Source organism: Anastrepha obliqua, chromosome 3, assembly GCF_027943255.1.
Source record: "Anastrepha obliqua isolate idAnaObli1 chromosome 3, idAnaObli1_1.0, whole genome shotgun sequence".
Classification (NCBI taxonomy): Eukaryota; Metazoa; Arthropoda; class Insecta; order Diptera; family Tephritidae; genus Anastrepha; species Anastrepha obliqua.
The window spans coordinates 85,944,127-85,966,265 of record NC_072894.1 but is presented as its reverse complement, the minus strand read 5'-3'; the positions used below and the strand labels follow the sequence as shown (position 1 = coordinate 85,966,265).

At 38.5% G+C, this 22,139-nt stretch overlaps 2 protein-coding genes across 5 annotated transcripts in view; one reads left to right on the top strand and one right to left on the bottom strand.

Moving 5' to 3' along the window:
- The window catches only part of LOC129240121 (CD82 antigen), a 137,131-nt gene extending 134,356 nt beyond the window's left edge, over positions 1 to 2,775 (bottom strand). For 2 of the 3 annotated variants that reach the window (XM_054875647.1, XM_054875646.1), the window contains exon 1: positions 1,846 to 2,775. The gene's annotated coding sequence lies outside the window, so the exon portion shown is untranslated. The remainder of the gene's footprint in view (positions 1 to 1,845) is intronic. The other variant, XM_054875648.1, reaches the window with a different exon arrangement.
- A 2,649-nt stretch (positions 2,776 to 5,424) lies between these two features.
- LOC129242522 (otoferlin) overlaps positions 5,425 to 22,139 on the top strand; it is a 33,153-nt gene continuing 16,438 nt past the window's right edge. The window contains exons 1-12 of one of the 2 annotated variants that reach the window (XM_054879204.1): positions 5,425 to 5,708; positions 5,782 to 6,137; positions 6,196 to 6,298; positions 6,367 to 6,565; positions 6,644 to 6,904; positions 13,098 to 13,285; positions 13,369 to 13,572; positions 13,642 to 13,947; positions 14,019 to 14,776; positions 14,837 to 15,002; positions 17,544 to 17,933; positions 17,997 to 18,490. In XM_054879204.1, coding sequence (XP_054735179.1) covers positions 5,523 to 5,708; positions 5,782 to 6,137; positions 6,196 to 6,298; positions 6,367 to 6,565; positions 6,644 to 6,904; positions 13,098 to 13,285; positions 13,369 to 13,572; positions 13,642 to 13,947; positions 14,019 to 14,776; positions 14,837 to 15,002; positions 17,544 to 17,933; positions 17,997 to 18,490 — 3,611 coding nt within the window. In that variant the 5' untranslated portion in view covers positions 5,425 to 5,522. Of the gene's footprint in view, positions 5,709 to 5,781; positions 6,138 to 6,195; positions 6,320 to 6,366; positions 6,566 to 6,643; positions 6,905 to 13,097; positions 13,286 to 13,368; positions 13,573 to 13,641; positions 13,948 to 14,018; positions 14,777 to 14,836; positions 15,003 to 17,543; positions 17,934 to 17,996; positions 18,491 to 22,139 lie in introns of both variants that reach the window. The other variant, XM_054879205.1, reaches the window with a different exon arrangement.

The window sequence follows — 22,139 nt, the reverse complement described above, 5'->3', positions numbered from 1 at the left end:
GCAGAACTTCGTTAGTTTTAGATGGGCTATGTCCGCTACATCGGTTAAAAATGCTGTATCAAGAGTGCGCAGCCTTCTCATAGCTAAGCTTTCACACTCATATAAAAGGTGTCTGACTGTTTCCTCTTCTTCTGTATTAAGACAGCTTCTACAGAAATCGAAGTACGGGAGTCCTAACCTTCTAGCGTGGCTGCCTATTAAGCAATTACCATCATTTTTCTTATAGCTTCTCTGTTAAACCTTAGCAAGATCTTCGATCGACCGCTGTTCCAGTTCGGCCATGTCTGTCTGCTTAGTTCGCATGTTGTGAGGTTTTGCCAGCTTGTATTTACCTTTTTGATGGTTTCCCTGGCTATAAGTAATTTACAAGTGGCTATAGGCATGGGTATCAGCGCCTTATCCGGTTTGAGATCGAGCGTTGTACCGGTTCGCGCAAGCTCATCCGCCTTGCAGTTTCCTGCTATATTCCTGTGGCCTGGCACCCAGATAAGGTGCGCTTTGTAGCACTTAGATACGTCATTTAGTAGTTTAAAACATTCTAGAATTGTTTTTGACGAGTGCGTTTTAGATTCAAGCGCTTTTATTGCCGCTTGACTGTCCAAATAAATGAAGACTTCATTTGTGGATAATACTCTCGTTTTAATTACCGTAAGTCCCTCTTTTATGGCAGTGACTTCCACCTGAAATACACTGCAATGATCAGGTAGGCGAAATGATTGGCATACTCCGAGTTTATCGGAGTAAACCCCTCCACCTACTTTGTTGCCCAGTTTTGAGCCATTTGTGTAGATGTTTAAATCATTTTTCTTAACAATAAGCCCGTTATCCCATTCCTCTTTGGAAGGAATTACTGTGACAAAGGATTTATTTAAGTTGATGTCCTTGGTCTTACAGAAATCCGTTGTGTGAGGAATGCAGGGGGATTTTTCTAAAATTGAAGAGTGTCCTCTTTGGTTCGTTCTGAGTAGGTCAATTTCTCTTAGTCTGAGAGCTGCTTTGGCAGCTGTTTGCTTACCGAATTGCTCTATTGGTAAAAGGTTAAGCATAATATTTAGTGTATCTGTGGGTGTGGTCCCAAGGGCCCCGCAGATGCAAAACCTGGCCATTCTTTGTACATGTACCATGATTCTTTTAATGTCCATATAATTTATCTAAAGCCGGCAACCATACTAATATACCGTATGTTAGGATTGGTCTGACAATTGATGTGTAAAGCCAATAGATGGGGAGAGACCCCAACTTAGTCCTGTCAGCTGTTTACAAGAGTATAGTGCTATTGTCGCCTTTCTTACTCTATCTTCGACATTTGCCTTCCAACTTAGTTTCCTGTCTAGTATTAGGCCTAAGTAGCGGGCCTCATCACTAAATGACAGTGCCGTTACACCTAGAGTCGGGGGAGCTATATTTAGAGTTTCGCATTAAATAATCTTGTTTAAGAATGTACTTTGGTATAATGGCTATCATTTTTGATAAAGAAATACGACTCTTTGTACGATTGTTCGCAGCTAAACATTAAAACATCTCCACAGAGTAGTGACCTGAGCCCCATTCAATACCTCTAGGAGAATTGAAAATAAAAGAAAGGAGATATCTAAGCTTAAATTTTCAATTTTCAGCTTATTTTTATTAATTTTATAATATTTAACAAAGTTAGTTTCTAAAATAGTTCATTTGAAAAATTGATTAAGGTTTTCCTTACGAAAAAAGTTTACCGTTGACCTTTAATATCTCATTTTTTTCACTAGTTTTATCATGTCATATTCTATACTTGCTCACTGATGAAAATTAAAATCATTTTTTCTTTAGCCTTGTTCCTTTTCTCTTTAATGAAACATGCACACTTACCTACTCAGCTTAACTGCCGCCAAATATTTATTAATATCCACTTGTCGCCTACTTTCACTGCCACAGTAACACCACCGTTTTTTTGCTTTGCTCAAAAATTTTTTGTAACGTTGAAAATTCTCAATAACTTAGTGGTTACTAGAACTCTTTTACAATTAGGTAGTTATTTTGGCTTTCACTTCTACGGACCGCACTTACACTTCAATGCGAACATTTGTGTATTATTCTTGTGGCTTCTTTGTATTTAATCACAAGCGACCCTCTTTCAATTGCTTTTGTCATTCACGGTGTGGCATATAACACTTTTCATTTAGCAGATAAATAATGTTGTTTTTAGCAGTTTTCCGCGCTTTAACTTTTAATGTTAAATTCGCGTACACCAAATATAATATATAAGTTATATAAAAAATGATCGAGTGACACACGTTACTCGAAGCTAATCGTTTTAGAACAGGTGGCAATTGCCGTTATTGCGTTGCAGTAGTTAAAAGCAAAACCAAATGTCAACAATGAACGTATGAGACACTAAACGTATTTATCACTCAACAAAAATGCATAATTTTGTCACTGTACGTGTGCCATTTTCTATAATTTTCGCTGCATTAAACTTATATTTTGTTTTTGCAAAATGAGAAACAAAAGTAAAAAATTGTGGCAATTTTCTTTTTTACGCCTTTAGGCTACAGACTACACAGCAGCTTCCAGTGGCGATGCAAAACTAAAAACCACTCTTCAACCGAACAAGTGAACATACGTATGTATGTATGTATGAAAGCACTTACTTTGTATGCGTAAACAAACAAATATCGAAAGCGACACTAAGCACCAATAGCGAACCTTTCCGTCGAAAACTATAAAAAAAAAACTAATTAGCTTTTACTATGGCGAGTTTTCTGCGCTTCGACTTCTGCCTCCAACAAGCGACGACAACAAATTGAATTCTTTTCCTCTGAATGATAGTTTTGGAGTCATCTCCAGTTTATAGCGCGCTCCAAACCACCATTCCACTTTACGCTTTTGTATGTGTTGTACATAATACATACATACATAAATACATCATAGGCGCATATCTTTGGAGCTGTGACTATTCGGGGTTTGACAATGTTTCAATTCCGTTTTGCTGTTATTTATTTTAACTGCCCATGCAGCCACTTCTACAGTTTCAAGCAATTATTATTGTCACCTGGCTTTTGTTTTTGTATTTGCGGGCTTACGGCTGCATTTCCAATTGAGAAGTGATTACTCTTCCTCGGTCTCTCACGTATGTATGCTTGTGTCAGTGCGCATTCTGCGTTCCTACTTGTATCAATGCTGGCTGCTATTTTTTCTTTTCGAAGAGCTTTCGATTGGCGCTCTAAAGCCCGTTTCAAAATGTTTCGTATCGCATTTCGTTCCGCCTACTTATGCAGCTCCACCGTGCATTGAAGCGAACTACATGTATATTACCTACGTACGTACAGATGTACATATTTATTTCACTGGTCGGTAGCAGTTGCCTTGAAAGTTTATGCTTTTCACTTTGTTAGTTATTCGCTAGTTGAGCTTTCCTTATTTAGATAAGCTTTTAAAAGATTTAGTTTGGTTCACATAGCTAAGCTTTTTTATTGGCCAGGGCAAGAACTTCCGGCGGGAATTAAGTGATGTGTTATACAGAGATGTTATATGTAACCTGCTCTGTACTGTTCCTACTAAATCTCAAATAGCTCATCACCTGTTGGTTTTAGACCACAACTAGTTCGTCTTTCATCTTTTTTCAATGCAACAGTTGGTATATTTAGCAAGGCGATAATCTGTCAATTGTCAACCAGTAAGCCAACTAGTCCATAGTAGGCGAAAATGATTCCAGCACTAGAAAAATAAAATAGAATCCATCCCAATTCTGACGGCGCTGCTGGTATTGAGCAACGTCATCTTGAATAGCCGTATTAGTTTTGCGGGTATACCAAATTCTGCACCGCTTACATATATGAAGCAACTCCTTTTCGTACTGTTAAATGCAGCTTGAAAATAGACAAAAAGGTGTTGTGTCTCGATTCTCGTTTAATGTTTTTTTTCACACAATAGGCTCGCTAGAACCTTATAGGCGATATTTAGAGGAATAATCCCACGGTAATTGGCACAGATTGCAGGAACAGGATTGGGCAGAGCACACCTAAATTCCAATCGGTAGGCATGCATTCATCCGACTATATTTTACCTAGGTGGTGATGCATGCACCTTACCAGCTCCTCGCCGCCATGTTGCATCTAGCATCTTAAGTTGCGTTATCGCTGTTCTCCCCTCGTCATGGTCGGGCAGCGGAACCACAGTTCCGTCGTCAACGCTGCTGTCTGTATTTAACAGGTTTGAGAAGTGTTCCCTCCACCATTCAAGCACGCTCTGTATATCAATCACCAGACCGCCGTCTTTGTTTTTACAGAAAATCGCCCCGGTCTTCAAACCTTCTGTAAGCCGCCGAACTTTGTGCAAGGTGCAATACTCTGTTTTCCTTGTCCCATCCATCCCATCCCTAGAATGGCAGTGATATCAGCTTTTGCTCTTACGATGGCATCAACCAGCCGTGCAGAGGCACCTTCCTCATTGAGGCGCCGGACACTCCAGATGCATGCCGCAAAATCATAAGCCTTAGTGCATTAGCAGGGGTTGGTTTTTCACTGGAGAAAGATTTTTTACGTGGCGGGTCCCAAACCCTGCGCTCAACCAAAAATTCTGGGTGGCTTCGCCTTCTCATATTGACAAAACAAAATTTTCCAATTTAGGTTTTGTTAGGCTTAGACAAGTAGAAAAAAATTGCATACTCCGAATTTTGAAGGGGTCCTGAAAATGTGGACTCAGGGGTTAAAAACCAATTCTCCATATTTTGAGGCATATACTTAATATCATATATTATATTATATTATATATTTATACCTGTACCTATATACTTATTAATTCAATGAAAACTTTACATATAGCATTCAGCATTAAGGATGCTCCGCATGCAGGTAAAATAAATAGAAACTTTTGTACTTTTTAATTTTTTAATATTTTTTTTAATATTACATAAGTATGTGAATAAACTAATTTCAATTCTATTTTCAACGAGTTTCAACTCCTAGTTTAAGATTCACTGAGGTCATCGAAGACATGGACCATTTATTTCACCATAGAAAATGTACCATACGGAACATATTTTGCAAAAAACAAAAACTTGGGAAGCCGATAGAGTACATATATGTATGTTGTCTATACCAAAAAAATTTAATAATAACTAAAAAATTTAATTAATAACTAAAACTAAAAATAATGAGGCTCGAAATCCATGTTCGAGCTATTCTGCCATGAACTTTTTTTATTCAAAGTACTTCAGTCGCCGAAACAAAATAGAGAAAACATTTGACCAGCCATAATTTTGTATCTTTAGTATGTCTATTGGCCGACTCTTCGACCTACAAAATCTTTTGTGTTCTGCGTGACCCGCCCTAATGAAAATATATAACTTCCAAGACTTGTTGCAGAAATTTCATATTGACGACAAATATGTAAGTGTCAGAAAAAATGAATTATGTCGCATTTATTTAACTGAATGACAAACGTGTTCGAAAAAATATAATTTATCTCTTCGCTTTTAATTGAAGACTACAGAACTATAGAAAATATAGCCGAAAAGTGTTAAGAAAAGCGAATTTGGCATACAAATGTTACCGATCGCCCAAAATGATTGCTTTCTCAATATGAGCCAAGATTATCTGATTTGCACGACAATACATAAAGCGCGGCAACTGGGCTTTTTCACTGGCGAGACATTTGTACGCATCACACTGGACAAAGCGCATAGAACGACCAAGTCTTATGCGCGCTCTGAAAATCCATACTACAACGAGGTAAGACATCTATATCTCAACTGATTAACAAGCAACTTGAATTAAAGTTGAATGTCCCCGTGCTGCTATTTAGTATTTCGTCTTTGAGCTACGTTGCACTCTAACTGAACTGTTGCGTTTAACGGTCTTGTATGAGGTGCGAAAACGCAATGCATGCAAAAAAACCTTGACCCATGGCGAACTGCTCATTGATCTTCAGAGCGTTTGGAATCAACCGAATCGTTGTTACTTCAAAAAATGGGGTCGTCTTGAGGCCTCTATAGCGGACATGTCCAATATCACGCCAGGCGTATGCAAAGGTTATCTACAGATTGATTTGGCAATTGTCTCACAGAACTCGGATCCCAACACTGTGCTTAGACCACACGAAGACGCAATGCTGGAGCTGAATAAATGGCAGATAAATCAGGACTATGATAATATCGAGAGGTATTTCTTATGTGCAAACCATAAATGACAAATATCTTTACCTATGCCATTTTTCCAGAAATATGCTACAAAATGCGGACAACATGATGCAGTGCAATATCCGTTATAATGTCACGCTCTATAAAGCAGTGCTGACCAAGAAGAGCGACTATCTCATACAAGTATCCTTTGCTGGCAACCATGTACTTGTGACACCGTCCAATTCACCAACGACCTTTCATTTCTAAAGTTTAGATTCCATCCTTTCAAGGGCAAGACAAATGTTTGCAAAGCCACAGCTCAACCGGTGTGGAATCATTCGGTGTGCTTCTCATGGACATTCCCATCACTATCGCAGACCTTTGTTGTACAGATTTTATCACATGAGCACCTACAATGGAAGACTGTCGCAGACTATGAGATCCATTTCGATGAGATTGCATTTAAAGGTTTCTGGTTCAAAAAAGATAAATCTTTTATTAATATTTAGAGCAAAGGCAAAATAAACTAATTTCATTATGCTACAGATAAACCGGCTTTGGGCCCTACATACGTGCATTTCTACGATATGTCCAATCCACTGCAATACCTTGGACGACTTTTAGTGGAGGTCAGCTCGGAGTGTCTACCCACTGGTCCAGCGCGTGATCTCTTAACAAAGCCCGTTGCACCGTTAGAAGAGAAACGTTGGTGGCAGGAAGAGACATTCCTAGTGGAGTTTCTACCACTGCAAGGCGACTTTATGCATGGAAATTTTAGTAACTGCCGAATATCTATGAGGCTCGCAGGTACTACAAAAGGTTTTACTTTTGACATTCCAGTTCGATAAATGCGGCAAGCGATAAAAAATCGGTTACCAAATTTGAAACCACAAGCTACCGATGACCTAAGAAATTGTGGGGTTATGCCCCAAGCCTTAATTATATTATACAGGGTGACATAATTATATTAAATACGATTGATTTATGCTCGCCGTGTCAGAAAGTGGCTTGCTCGTTGTAGTCTGGAATAGTATAGCAGAATTATTTGTCTTAGCGCAGTAAATGCAGACATATTTTTAAATCATATCGGATAGTTCCTGTTCTTAACATTCTGCGCCATTTCAATACATTTAAGCTTACATTGATAGTTATTTTATCAGCATCATAAACCTCTTCCTGGCTACACTTGAATCTGGGCTGGTCCGTTAGCCATGACACCAATAATTATTATTGTAACAGCTAAAATAGTAGAGATAAATCCGGATTTGCGCGATAGCGAAGCATCTTACTTATTCAATATTTCCTCGCCCAACTAATACAAAAATATCGGTCCATAAAATCTTGGCACACGTAGCACTTAAGGTGAATTTGGTGACCAATCGGAGAGTACGTAACCTCAACATCTGTATGAAACTGTAAAAAATTTTTTGGGCCTAATTAAACCAAAAAACATTCTAAAAATTCACAACACTTATAGACTAAAATACGAAGAAAAAATGCAAAAGTTCACGAAGTAGACATATGGTATATCTTTTCTCTTACAGCAAGTACCTCTTTTATGACTATTACATTGCTGAGATCCTTCATGAAGTTCAATATCTTGCACAGGCATTCAAAATAGGCCTTTATAGTAGACTTCACTTCTTCACTATCAATATTTTCCCCCTTTCTTTCCATTTTTTTCAATATACCTATAAACCTTTGCTGAAGGAAATCTCTACAATCTAACTACTAATCAGGACTATAAGCATTGCAGTTATGTTTCAAAGCTAGAGTTGTGTAGTGCAGCTCTGGTTATGTGACTGTTTTGCACCGGCACAGTATATGTATTTTCCTATAAGCGAAGTATCTTGTCGTGACAGCCGTTTCTTTAAAACCAATTAATAATATATCTTCTATATCCCAGAAAACAGTAGCCCCAATCTTTCCAGCCAATTGTCGCCCCAGAGCTTCTTCGGCGGTGCTGAAGCTTTTGCATGCTAATACATAGACCCTTTCTTCTACTCAGCTTCACGGAGTTTTTTTTTATTAGTATTTTCATTGCAACTAGTATAACATTACATATACCGATGTATATACTAACGAGCAATTTTTGTGGAGTTTTGTTGCAACAAATAATTTATGTTAATCCTCAGCAAAATACAAATAGTTTAAATCTAGAGGTTTTTTACGTTTGAGCCTTCGTTTCCATTTTGTAGTATTATCGTTAAGAATTAAGGCCTCATTGTTCACATGCTTGCTTAGTCGCTCTGCGTGCGACTTTGCAAATTTCTTTATGGTTGCCGTAACTGAATCAATATTGAGATCACGTTCTAGATCTTGGGCCTAATATACCATGGAGCACAAACTGCATGCTTCACAGAGGTGAGCTCAGGTTTTGTCTCCTAAACGAATCCAGTTATACAGATTTAAAAACTCGCATGAACACTCGGCACACTATTGTGTCTGAAGTGAAGTGTGGGAATGTACTCATCATACGCTGGTCTTAGCCTGGTCATATCCAGATAATCAGGAAAGATATTAGCAATGCTTGTAGATGCTACTCTAACTATTTCCACTCATGGTTTTTCTTTCAAATGTGCATCTATCGCAACAATTTATTTGTCCTTTGAGAACTTCGTATCAATCGGCTGGAATGAGCTCTGATAGTTTTCAATTTACTCTCTATTTTTCTTGTGCATACTATGATACATATAATTATTATGCCAGGGCAAACATCTCTAGCAAATCGATGGCATTTCTTAATCACATCACTAGACGATCTTTTCTTCCCGACTGATTTGTTCATTCGGCGAGACCTCAAAAGTTATTGAACCGATTTAAATGTATTGAACCGATTTCGAGTTCTAATAACTGAAAATTAAAATTTACTTACTTTTACTAATCACTTTATTCCGTGAACTTCTTTATCTATATTCGCCCCTCAGCTTTCTTAATATAAACTAAAGATAAACACAATTTCAGTTAGCGCTTCAGTCGGCTGTAGCTCGGCATAGATCTGGAGTAACTACTCACATGACGATCCGATTCGAGGATTTATATAAGGTTGTCAAAAAAGTCTTGCGGTATTTCCGCAAGCTTGTCTTTGCAAGCGCGTAGTTCTAGTTGTATTCGTCGCATCGGTTCACGCTAGAGCTTTTTGAAAAGCTCTTTTCACGTGCTAACACGTGTTTGATTAATTGTTGTTTGCTTTTAGTCGTTCGTGAGTTATAGCGTCGCAAACATGGAGCAAAATAAAGAGAAAATACGGCATATTTTACAGTACTACTACGATAAAGGTAATTCATCTCATGCTGCCAATAAAATTTGTGCAGTTTATGGACCCGATACAGTTTCCATTTCCACCGCACAACGATGGTTTCAACGTTTTCGTTCTGGTGCAGAGGTGATCGAAGATGCGCCACGGTCCGGAAGGTCTGTCGTCGAAAATTGCGATAAAATCGCTGAATTGATCGAAAGAGACCGGCATAGTAGCAGCCGTAGCATCGGCCAAGAGCTGGGCATGAGTCATCAAACCGTTATAAACCATTTGAAGAAGCTTGGATTCAAAAAGAAGCTCGATGTATGGGTGCCACACGACTTGACGCAAAAAAACATTTTTGCCCGTATGGATGCATGCGAATCGCTTCTGAATCGCAACAAAATCGACCCGTTTTTGAAGCGGATGGTGACTGGCGATGAAAAGTGGGTCACTTACGACAACGTGAAGCGCAAACGGTCGTGGTCGAAAAGCGGTGAAGCTACCCAGATGGTGGCCAAGCCTGGATTGACGGCCAGGAAGGGTCTTCTGTGTGTTTGGTGGGATTGGCAGGGAATCATCCACTATGAGCTGCTCCCCTATGGCCAAACGCTCAATTCGGACCTGTACTGCCAACAACTGGACCGCTTGAATGCAGCACTCATTCAGAAGAGGCCATCTTTGATCAACAGAGGCCGAATTGTCTTCCATCAGGACAACGCCAGGCCACACACATCTTTGGTGACGCGCCAGAAGCTCCGAGAGCTCGGATGGGAGGTTCTTTTGCATCCACCGTATAGTCCGGATCTCGCCCCAAGTGATTACCACCTATTTCTGTCCATGGCGAACGAGCTTGGTAGTCGGAAGTTGTCCACAAGAGAGTCCTGTGAAAATTGGCTCTCCGAGTTTTTTGACAATAGGGAAGCGAGCTTCTATAAGAGGGGCATTATGAAGTTGGCATCTCGTTGGGAACTCGTCATCGAACAAAACGGTGCATTATAACCAATTTTATGAACAATTGAAAATTCAATAAAAATACCGCAAGACTTTTTTGACAACCTTATATAATTCTGTCAACATTTTGGATCGTCCTTCAGCGTGCATATTACCACAACAGAATTATTGGATTTGCAACTAAGTTATGGCGGATTTTTTTAGAAAATCAAATACAATTTTATCAACTTTATTCTGTAATGTATTGATCAATGACCTTTTGCCAACTTTCAGGCAGCATCATAATCCCACGTTCATAAAACTTCTGGTTTTTATTAACAAAAAAATGAATCAGGTACGATTTGATATCATCATCATTATTGAAAATTTTAACATTCAAGGAGTTTTGTAAAGATCGAAACAAATAATAATCAGATGGTGCAAGGTAAGGAATATATGGTGGATGTGGCAAAACATCCCAACCAACCTCCAATAATTTTAGCCGAGTGGCAAAAGATGTGAGTGGCCTTGCATTGTCATGATGGAATACAAAACTTTTTCGATATGTCAATTCGGGCCGCTTTTCTTTAACTGCATTGTTTAATTTCGTTAGTTGTTCAATGTAGGAATCAGAATTGATCGTAATTGATTGTAATACCACCAAACTGATAACAAAACCTTCTTTTGATGTATATCAGCTTTTGATGTTGTTTGAGTTGGTTCACCTGGCCTGCTCCACGATCTTTTCCACTTGATATTTTTGTAAACAACCCATCTTTCATCGCCAGTTATCGGTCGTTTTAAAAACGGATCGTTTTCATTACGTTTCTTTAGTAAATCGCAGCTGTTAATGCGTTGTGCTAAATGCGTTACTTTCAGTTCGTGAGGAACCCATGTATCGAGTTTTTGAACATAGCCAAGTTGTTGTTTTAAGTGATTTCCATTGCATGTATGTGATACATGAAGCTTCTTTGCAATCTCGCGTGTTGTACTGTGACGATGCGAATCGAGTATTGCTTTGATTAGGGCGTCATCAACTTCAACTGGACGACCAGACGTTTTTCATCTTTGAGTGAAAAATCACCAGAACGAAATTTGGCAAACCAACTTTGACACTGCCGTTCTTTTAAGGCTTCGTTACCATAAACAGCACATAACTTTTTATGAACTTGCGATGAGGTTTTCCTTTTGCCAAAATAAAAAAGCAAAAAATGACGAAACTGTTCCTTTTGGTTTTCCATTTTTCAACGAACGCTAAGCGAAAACTACGCAATCGACCAAAAAACTTTTTTTATTGATTGACAGCTGAATTGACAACAATCAAATAACAAAATGTGTTTTACATTTATACTACGTCTGCAAACCTAAAAATTCAACTGAAGCCATCTATGAGTGAAATCCGCAATAACTTAGTTGCCAACCCAATACTTTTAACACTGCTTTGCTATTGCATTCGATACTGCATTGGATCCATAAACAGCACAAAGCTTTTTGGTCACTTGAATTTTCTCCTATATGCTTCCATTTTGGAATTATGTAGCACAGAACTATTAAAGAACTCTTTGGAGCACAATCGATATCACCATATAACACATGGGCCCGAGCCTAACAGAGAAAACACGTTTTTTTGATCAAAATTAGCTTCATTCAGTAAAGTAATTTCCATCAGAAACAACGCAATCATTTCAGCGCTGCTCTTCAATACCACTTTTAAAAACTATTTATCTTTTGCCTCAAAATAGACCTCAGTTACAGAGATAAACTCTTCAGTCGTGCGAAATTTCTTACCTGCGAACAGTTTCTTTTAGAGCTGTGAGGCAAATCTGGCGAATACGGAGGATGTGGCAGCAATTCAAAGTTCAATTCATTGTTTTGATTGACTTGTGACACGGTGCGTTGTTTTGAAAGTGAGTACACGCGGCACCCATATAGAACAGAGCTTTTTAATAGTCCAATGCTCATGCAATATAAAGCCAACACTTTCTTTAGATATTTTTGCGATATCAGCTAACTTACTCAACTTCACTTTTCGATCATTCAAAACGATTTTGTGGATTTTTTTTTTTATGTTACCGCATCATTTGGACGCCCAGTGCGTTGTACATCATCGTTGTTTCTACGACCACGCTTGAAGTCACCAAACCATCGTTTTATTGTTGTTTCTGAAAGAGCGGAGTCCCTATAATAATTTCGCAGCCATTGCTTTGCTTGAACGATATTTTTCCCCATCAAAAAGCAGTGAAAAATTAAATTAAATTAAATCAAAATTATTTTTGATGCAATGTTTTGAAAATAACAAAAGTAGCGTTACTCTTAGCACAATAACTCCAGAACTAATGAATGGAATATCATGAAATTTTAACAGCTGTCTTTTTAAAGTTAGTAGTAACTGAAAAAGAGGTGAATGTAATAAAACTAGTGCCATTGCCATTGTTAGGGTCGCGAATTTTTTACCCCTTTTGTGTTAGATCGCAAGACAACTAAATACGTTAGTGGAAGGCATTCAGATCTATTAACTTAACCTGTGTACAAATATATATTTTAATATATTAAATGCGTATAGACTTTATTCTGGTAGACATACGTATCCTAAGTGGGATATGGCTAAGAAGAGTTTGAATTTTTATTTTTTAGTTTCTTTCACTATTGGGTGTTCCCTTAGTAAGACCGGCATTACCTCTTAAATTGATCATGAGATTGTTGACGGAGAATAAGGAATCTCTCCCCTCTTCCGTAGAGGTCTAGGCAGATTTAAGTTCTTTGACATTTGTCGTTTACAGCATTGTTAGAAACTTCAAACTTATCTTGGAAATAAACACTTTGCTTTAGAGAATTCCTCCAACTATGTGGAATGCTATCTGAAAAGCTATCCAGGTAAAATGACCAGCGCTGGCACCAACTTAAAGTATTTTCGACAAGAAGCGGCTTACAAAGCGGTTTACTTAAGACTCACTATGCCCGATAATCGGTATAAATTCGATAGTGATTATTATATGCAAGAAATTTTGGATCTAATAGTTAAGTATCTAAAGTTTCATCTACTCATTTCAAGCTTCATTTAGGTTCATTTTCATTTCATTGATAATTGTGCCCAACTTAGGAATCGGAACTGAAAACATTCAAACTTTTTCAAATCAAATACATCAACCAATTCGTACTCCAAGCCAAATGTTTGAAGGCCATTATAATGAATTTGCAAAATAAATTAAAGGAGGGTGTCGACGAAAAAAGGCTAGAATACGCTGGTTTCAAAGACACCACCATGTGGGATACCAATCGCTTAGTCTACGTAAATGCTTTTTTCGTAAGTTCATAACTCAAAAACATTCATTTTGCAAGAACTTTCTGAAGACTTTTTTTACCCCTCATGCAGGAAAGATTTCCTGAAAATCTGCGGGCGATGCGTCAAAAGCTAAAGACTGCGCCCCCCATGTTAATAGAAAGCATCATCGTGGAAGTTGTAGATCAAATGGTTTTACATTCGAACGAACTAAAGAGCCTTTTGGCCACAACGCGCTTACAGGATGAATGGCCCACCCTCTTTATTATGATCACTGTATCGGGAAATCGTGATATTGCGGTTTGCCGACTCAATGCGAAATACTTTTTAAATGCACCAAAGGACAAAACAGCCAGCCCGAATAGTTTATGTTGGCGCATGCGGAATTTCATATTCAAGGTCATATCACAAGACTACCACAGCTCGCAGTAGTGAAATTAAATCTAGCTCCACTTTCCCTTTATCTTTAGGATATTCAATGTCAGCACAGCTGCATCAATTGTGGCTGCAATGTCGGCATTATACAAGGCACACTTGGCATCGTGGTCGATAGCGAACGTACCGAATACGTGGCCACCATCACCAACGATTGGAAACAGACCGAACTCTACTATTGGACACCCATTGTACACTACACCGTTTACAAATGCCGAATATTTATACATCAAGCAAAAGTGCGTCCAGGCAGCGATACAAATGGGCTTTGTGATGGCTATCTACGCGTTATCTTTGGTTCGCAGTGGGCGCAGACATCCACAGAAGAGGCCACGCTCTCACCAATATGGAATTGTGTGATTTGCTTCGACATGATTGTGATGCCCGGCATCATGCAATGGTACTTCAAACATCCTCCACTTATATCTGTGGAGCTGTACGATCGAGATCGTGTAACGGCCAATGACTATGTTGGTTGTGGTACTGTACAGGTATCAGTGATAAGTACGAAAGATGCGGATGATAGCGCACGCGAAGAGCCTGAAAATAAGCTCAAGCTAAACAAAATGGTGAAGACGAGAATCGCTATGAAGAAATTTCATAAACTCAAAGTGTTGTCTCCACCACCGCTCAGCTGGGTGCCGATTGCTCAGGATGGCAGTGTAAGAGCGGAGGTGTTGATGTCTGCAGAGCTCGTGGAGATACAACAAGAAATTGGGCAAATGGAAATAATGGAGCCGACCATCACAAATGGTATACCGACGAGTATAAAACCAATTATGAAAAACTTTGTGTGAGTACTGGAAGTAGGTCCACTGTTAAAAGTGCGTATTTACATTGCTTATTTATACAGGTTAGAGGTGGTTTTCATTGGTTTTAGAAATTATACAAAGACCACTTTTGGTGGCAGACATCGGATAAAAGTCATGATGGGTGATCTGGTGCTAACGAGTGGACTTTCATCGACGCGTTTGAAGAATAGCATTAACTTTTTAGTAATATTTGCTTCTGGGGTGGTGGTAAGTTTTAGTTAATTGGTTTGGGGTCTTGCGACAATACGATACAAGAAATCTGTACACACGAAGTATGTTGGTTAAATGTGTAGACTGACGCTGTAGAACAATTTATTTTGATTTCGTATATATGTATTTAATATCACCTCCAATATGTATAATAAACCCATCCTCTATACCTGCCGTGCTTCATGCAAATCACCCCTCGCCCAAAGCAGTGAAGCAAATCTTCTTACATCCCTTTCAGAATGCATGCCACGTTCCCTTCGCTCTCTCACAGCTTCCCCTACTTTAATTGGCAGATTCCATCTATAGAAAACAGACAGAAGTCGTATTTCGGCTAAAGCAACGTCAATCTCGTCCTTGACAGAATTGATAAAATTGAAAGACGTTGGTTCATGCAAACGTTAAAAATGCCCTAGGTTTTACCTTCTACTCAAATATGAACGAGACGGTATCAATAAAACGGTCCGCGGATGAGATATGGCAAAAATAAATTTTTTGTTTTTTGGTAGAACTGTTATAAGCTTACATGGCAGTTTGTTTTCTGTGCTACTGTAAACAAGTCAAGCTCGAGTGTGTTCTTCGAATTCTCTTTTATGACTTCAATTGTCTCAAAATGTTTTCCACGGAGCGGCAACTTGAGCTTGGGAAACAGGAAAAAGTCACATGGAGCCATATCAGGTGAATACGGTGCTTGCGGAACGATATTAACATTATTTTTGTTCAAATAATCGCGAACAAGACGTGATGTGTGAGCTGGTGTATTATCGTGATGCAAGAACAATGACTTGTTGTCCCACAATTCCTTCCTTTTAAGACGAATGTTCTCGCGCAAACGCTTCAAAACGTCTAAATAATATTCAGCGTTAACCGATTTTGCGATTTGTGCGATTTTCAAGCACAATTTCCTTTACTTTTCCGATATTTTCATCGTTTACTGATGTTGCTGGACGACGTTCATGAGGCAAGTTTTCAACCGATGTACGGCCCTCTTTGAACGATTTGTACCACTGGAAAACACGTGCACGCGATAGAGCAGAGTCCCCATAGGTTGTCTGCAACATTTTTAAGGCGTCTGAAGCCGAAATTTTGTTGGAATAACAAAATTTCAAACAAATTCTTTTTTCAACTTGAATTTCCATCGTTAAATTCGAAGAACACACTCGAGCTTGACTTGTTTACAGTAGCACAGAAAACAAACTATGTCACATATCACGCTGAAATTTGCCATGTAAGCTTATAACAGTCCTACCAAAAAACAAAAAATTTATTTTTGCCATATGTCATCCGCGGACCGTTTTATTGATACCGTCTCGTTCATATTTGAGCAGAAGTTATACTACAATTTTGCAGCTTTTAGTTCGACTTTAGTCATGGCAGCAGAGACCAAAAATGATTACCAGCACTAGTATAAATAGAGTTCAAGCAACCATTACTAGAGTCCCCTCCAACATCCATATTCAGTTAAAGGCCATAGGCTTATGGTTTGTTGGTTTAAGTGGTGTTTCGTCCGGAATCCAAGTAGCGTTTCTGCACCATTTTGTTCCCACATCCTCGTTAGAAACCAAGGTTATTTACAGAATGACTATATCCAGCCTGTGCCGCTCAGGAACCTTATTAAATTGTTGCCATCTAACCCAGATAGTTGTTCGAGACTCTCGAACAGCGGTTTGCCCAGGGTTAATATTATGTTCCTCCATATGGAAGGGCATTCATAGAGGAAATGGAAGATTGTTTCCTTTTTCTCCGGTTGTTTACGTCTGTGGCAGTGTGTGTTGTGAGGGATGTCCATTTTGGCTGCTTGTTTCCCGACAGACCAAAAGCCAGTTATGACTGCCGTCGTTTCATGTTTATTAATGTTGACGATTGTTTAACGTTGTAGGTTCTGCTAATTTTGCATTTCTGGTCTATCCATCTACAATCCGCGGTTCAGAGGTAGGTCATAGCCGAGGGAATATAAAATAAAAAGGTTCGGGTTGTAGAGCTGTTCAGCCATTTCAACAACTTTTGCGAAGCTTCGAAGTGGTAGACGGGGATATCTCTAAAGGCGTCGCGCTTCGTGAGAAAATAGCAAACCCCTGAGAGTACTTTTTCCGTAAAGAAGCTTCCCATAAATCGTCCATTTGGAAAGAACGCATATAAACAATTGAAGGAGAAAACTGGCTTAGGCACATTTCAAAAATGTCGCAATACATTTGAGCATGAGTATTTGAATGATGCACTACATTTGAGTACTAATGTGGCAATCAGTCACAAAAAAATGTAAGGTATTGTAAGGATAGATGAGAAAGGTGGTACTCTGTAATCTAAAGGTTCTTTTGTATCAGGAACGAACTCCTCTATACCCCTTTAAACTTCCTAAAGGTTATCAAACAGTTCTTTGTTACATTACCTCAAGAAAATCAATTTAGATCTAGCGAAATCCCGACATGTACAGGCGTAATCGGCGCTTAAAAAGTCTTTTGTGTGCCCAAATGGCTCTTTTAGCTTTACTTGTTAAGTTTATTTGCGATACCTTTTTGTGCACAAGGAATTTATTTTCAGAGCCTTCCTGAGCAACTCGAATATTGGCCAGCAATCATTGCTACAGATGTATCCGTTTCGTCGAAGGGTGCCGAAACGACATTGGGTGCCGTTTTGATACCTGATTCAAAACGTTTTCTGCAATCAGCTAAATCAGTAAAATGTATACCGGCAATGCCTGGCGACGAAGCTTCAACGATGCTGCAAATAGCTGATAGGGAGGACAATGAAACTGAACCACTGCTAAATAAGAGCAAACTAACGCTATTCCAGCGCACTATTGGTGTCTTCAAAAAATCTAAAGATCCTGCAAGATTACCACCAATCGAAAATATTGATCACTTACAAGCAATCGATGAAACTCAATACAGTTGGTGGACAAAATATTATAACTCGATTTATTCATATCAGGTTAGTCAAATAATTTTTATTTTATGAAAATTAATTAACGCAATTTATTAATCCTCCATTCAGGAAACCGGTGATTTTTCTCATCTATACAAGCATAGCTTGGTCATTTATCCTAATGAGTTGGAGCGTCAAGCCGATCTCAGCTATTTACACGACTGGGCTGAACCTGTCAAATTGGTACATGGTGTAAAATATAAAAAGAACTCTATGCCAAAGGAAGAAACATATGCGACACTGAAGTTAAATATTAAACTTGTGCCCTGCAAATGTGGCACCAATGATGGCGGTGATGGTATTATGTTACGTCCACTAGCAGCGGCTCTGAATCCACGTTATCAGGCCGAGCTGCACACACTTACCGACCTAACAAAGATTATTGTTCGCATCTATGTGGTGCAAGGTGTACAATTAAGGCCGCATGACAAGAACAGCAAGTCGGATGCTTACGTTAAATTGCAATTAGCTGGAAAGACTATAGCGAATCGGGCGCATTATGTGCCCAATGAGAGTAATCCGATATTTGGGAAGTGCTTTCAAATGGAAGGAGTGCTGCCAAGGTATGGATACACTTCTTAATTTATATAATTTCAAAATGGGGGATTCGCAAAAGAAACGTTAGTTGTATTAACTCGCCCAGAAATCTATTGTAAATACCTTCATAACAATGCTTTAGTTGTCGGTATGCGTCACTTTGCTGTTTTGTTTTCCTTTTTTAACTCGAAAGAAAGTCATTAAATTTCATCGGAAGTTTAGGATCAATGAAAACATCTTGTTCCAAGATAAGGAACGATCTTTCAAAACATCTCGCTTTGAAGACTAAGTGGCGTTACTCAGTAAAGATTCGTACCAAAAGCAAGAAGACTTGGCAGAATCATTAACATAACAAAAATTTCCAAACAGATGGGGGTAAAGGGGCTCTTTAAAGTGACACCTAGGCGACACCTTCACATTTGTCAAGTAGACAGAAGTAAAATTTTCACCATGGATACTTACATAATACAAAGTGTTAAAATTATTGAAATTTTTCATGAAAATCAAATAATTAAAAATGGTCGACCATCAAAAATGGTCGATTTATATTCTTCATTTTGTTGGAGGAAATAACCATTCGAAAGAGTCGATAATTCAAAGCTTGCTGAAAAAATTTCCAGGAACTGGTTCTGTCGAGAATAGAAAAAGGACTGGCAGACCAAAAACTGGACGTTCTGTTGAGAATATTGTTGCTGTGGCGCAAAGTGTTGTCGAGCAACCTTCAACATCGATATCTTGACGTTCTCAACAATTAGGCATTCATGCACCGATTGGCGGTTTTCACATAAGGATTTCCATTTGCATCCTTACGAAATTCAATTAATACATATTATCAAGGCAGAAATTTCGTGAATTGGATCTTTGATCTTGATGCTGTTTTTTTCCTGAAAAGATTTGTCAACAAACAAAACTGCCACATCTGGGTAGAAGAAGATTTTCTAGTAATTTCGGAAAAAGCATTATATCCACAAAAATGTGCTGTTTGATTGGTTGGTGTGATTTTTAGGCAGGTGGAATAATTGGCACCTTTTTCTTGGAAGATAAAAATGAAAGAGCTGTTAATATCAATCGACATCGCTATAGACACCTGATTGAAAATTGTCTATGGCCTGAGCTAAAAGGAATATATGTATATATAGACGATCTTTGCCTTCAACATCATGGAGCCACAAGTCACAAAACGCGGGAAAATATTGCATTATTGCATCTAAATTTCCTCGTCGATTAATTTTACATAGCCTACCATACATTTTAAGAAGTTTTTTGAAAATTAAAGTCTATGCGCATAAGCCAGCAACTATGCTAGAGCTGAAACACAACTTTCGGATCGAGATCGTTGAGCTCAATGCGATAATGTTTGAGCGAGTCGTTGAAAATTTCATATGACAGCCTGTAGGCATGCTCATGGTGGAAATTTAAATGATGCCATTTTTCACATATAATTGCTAATAGCCATATTTTGAGTAAAAATAGTGAAACGTAAGATAATCTTAATGTTTACATATTTTATTTTAAATCGATATCTATGCGCGTCTTTTGAAAGACCCTTTTATGAGTTTGCTTCTCCAATGCTGAATCCTGTGGTAGCTAGCGGCGAAAATGGTTACACTAAAATAGCTCTAGGCCAGGCTCGGTATAATATGTATGGTTATGGTTGATGGAACCGGAAGGGAATGATGTGGTATTAGCCCGTTAAATTTGGCGAAACTTTCACTGGATAGTTTTACTGTCAACAAAATATATTCGTACCAGTGCGTATTTTTCAGCATAACAATGTTCGATCTTATGTTGCCATATTGGCTGAACCCTATTTAAGAAACTGTGGAAGACGATCACATCCGAAGTATACACCTAGCTTGGTTTCTTATAATTTTCGCCGGAGCAATCATTTCTCTGGAACCACTCCAATTTTTTTGATTCTCTCTTGGTCCCAAAAGGTGGCAAACAATTAAATGGTAGATTCTGAAGGACACTATTTCGGCTAATACACTCATTGTTGTGCTATGCTATTTGCCAAATTCTTGCAAAAAATAAGAAAATTTTTCATTTTCAAGTAGCTGATGCGATACATAAAAATGCAGTATTTTGGATGATTTCATATTTTGGATTGATAGATTTACATAGATATATAGAAAAAAAGACATCTTATCAGAAACAGAGGCACTTCAGCTCGAGCAGCCATAGCAGATCGCACTATATTTTTTTTTACAAGATTGGTGGGTTTCAAAAGGGTATTAATGCATTTGTCAACCATCTGACTAATAAATTTGGGACTAATTTTAGTTAGGAGTGCATTCAGAGTATTTGCAAGCGTCCATTATTTTTACTCCTCACTCCTTACTCCTTTAAACTACACAAATAATATACGAGTATGTGAATAAATTAAATCTATTTTTTCAAAACAGCTGAAAAATAATACCACTAGACGTGCTTATTTGTACTGTATATTACGTACATATTGAGTTCTTCTTTTCTCTTGCAGTCAGTTGGAGTATGCAGCTCTATCTTTCAATAAAAATCTAAAATTCCTACGGCTGTTTTGAATGCTTTTCCAGACGAGGAAGCGACCTTCGATGCTTCTGCGCCTTTTATAGCTACTAATGGTTGAATGCATATTGTATGCTTAATGATTTGCTTCTGAAAGTCACGAAAGGTTTTATGCTGAGAGCTTTAAACAGCCTCTACTCAGCCTAAATAAGTATAAGTATGTCATTGCCAAAACCGGTTTGTGCGTGACTACCTGTCGATAGGGCCCGTTGTGGGCACGAAACACCAAATTGATAAGAAAGGTTTTTTCTAATAGCGGTCACCCCTCGGCAGGCATTGGTAAATTTCCGAAGGTGTTATTGCTACAAAAGAGCTCCTCCTAATTCTATTTGTAGAACAACATCGAGACGCACGCCGCAAATTGGAGGAGGAACCCCGCCAAACATACAACAAAGTGTGTAACCACCAGTTATGTATATATAATATGAACCTTCAGTCTTGACCAGACCAATATTGATATCAATTATAAATCTTTAAAAATTCTGAATCCGGCTACCAAAATATTTAAAACCTTTATTGAGAAGTTTTCATCGTATTTTGGATATTCGATCTGAGAATGTTGAAATACACTGTTAACAAAACGGGTCAATTTCACATAATCAAGCCATTTGTCCTGACATCTAGAATAGGCTCTATTAACTTGGCTGATCTACATTGGCCACACAGCTACATACAGGGTTGTCCGTATTCGACGGACCCATGTGTTTTTTAGGCCCATTCCAATCGACGAGGCTTGTCCGCAGGCAACAATATTTGCGTCAATTGAATCTTATACGGGAATAAATGCAAATCAATGCAGATAATTCGATGTAAAGTAGTCCGAGCAATGCCCAACTGCTGAGAACGGCGATTTTGGGATGTCCTTGGTGACGTCTCAACACTGGCCCATACAAGAGCAATATTCTCATCCGATCGCCTTGGTCGCATCACCAGTCTAAAACCTTTCGTACAAACCTTTAATGGTGTTCTTAGAAGGCGCACTTTTCACATTATTTAATTTTTTATACGCACGTTGAGTTTTCACAATTGACTTCTTTTGTTGAATGTAAATTTCAACAATTTGGGAGCGCTCGCGTGGCGTGTACTGTTCCATGGTAAAAATCTGCTTAGACTGACGCTTCCAACGCG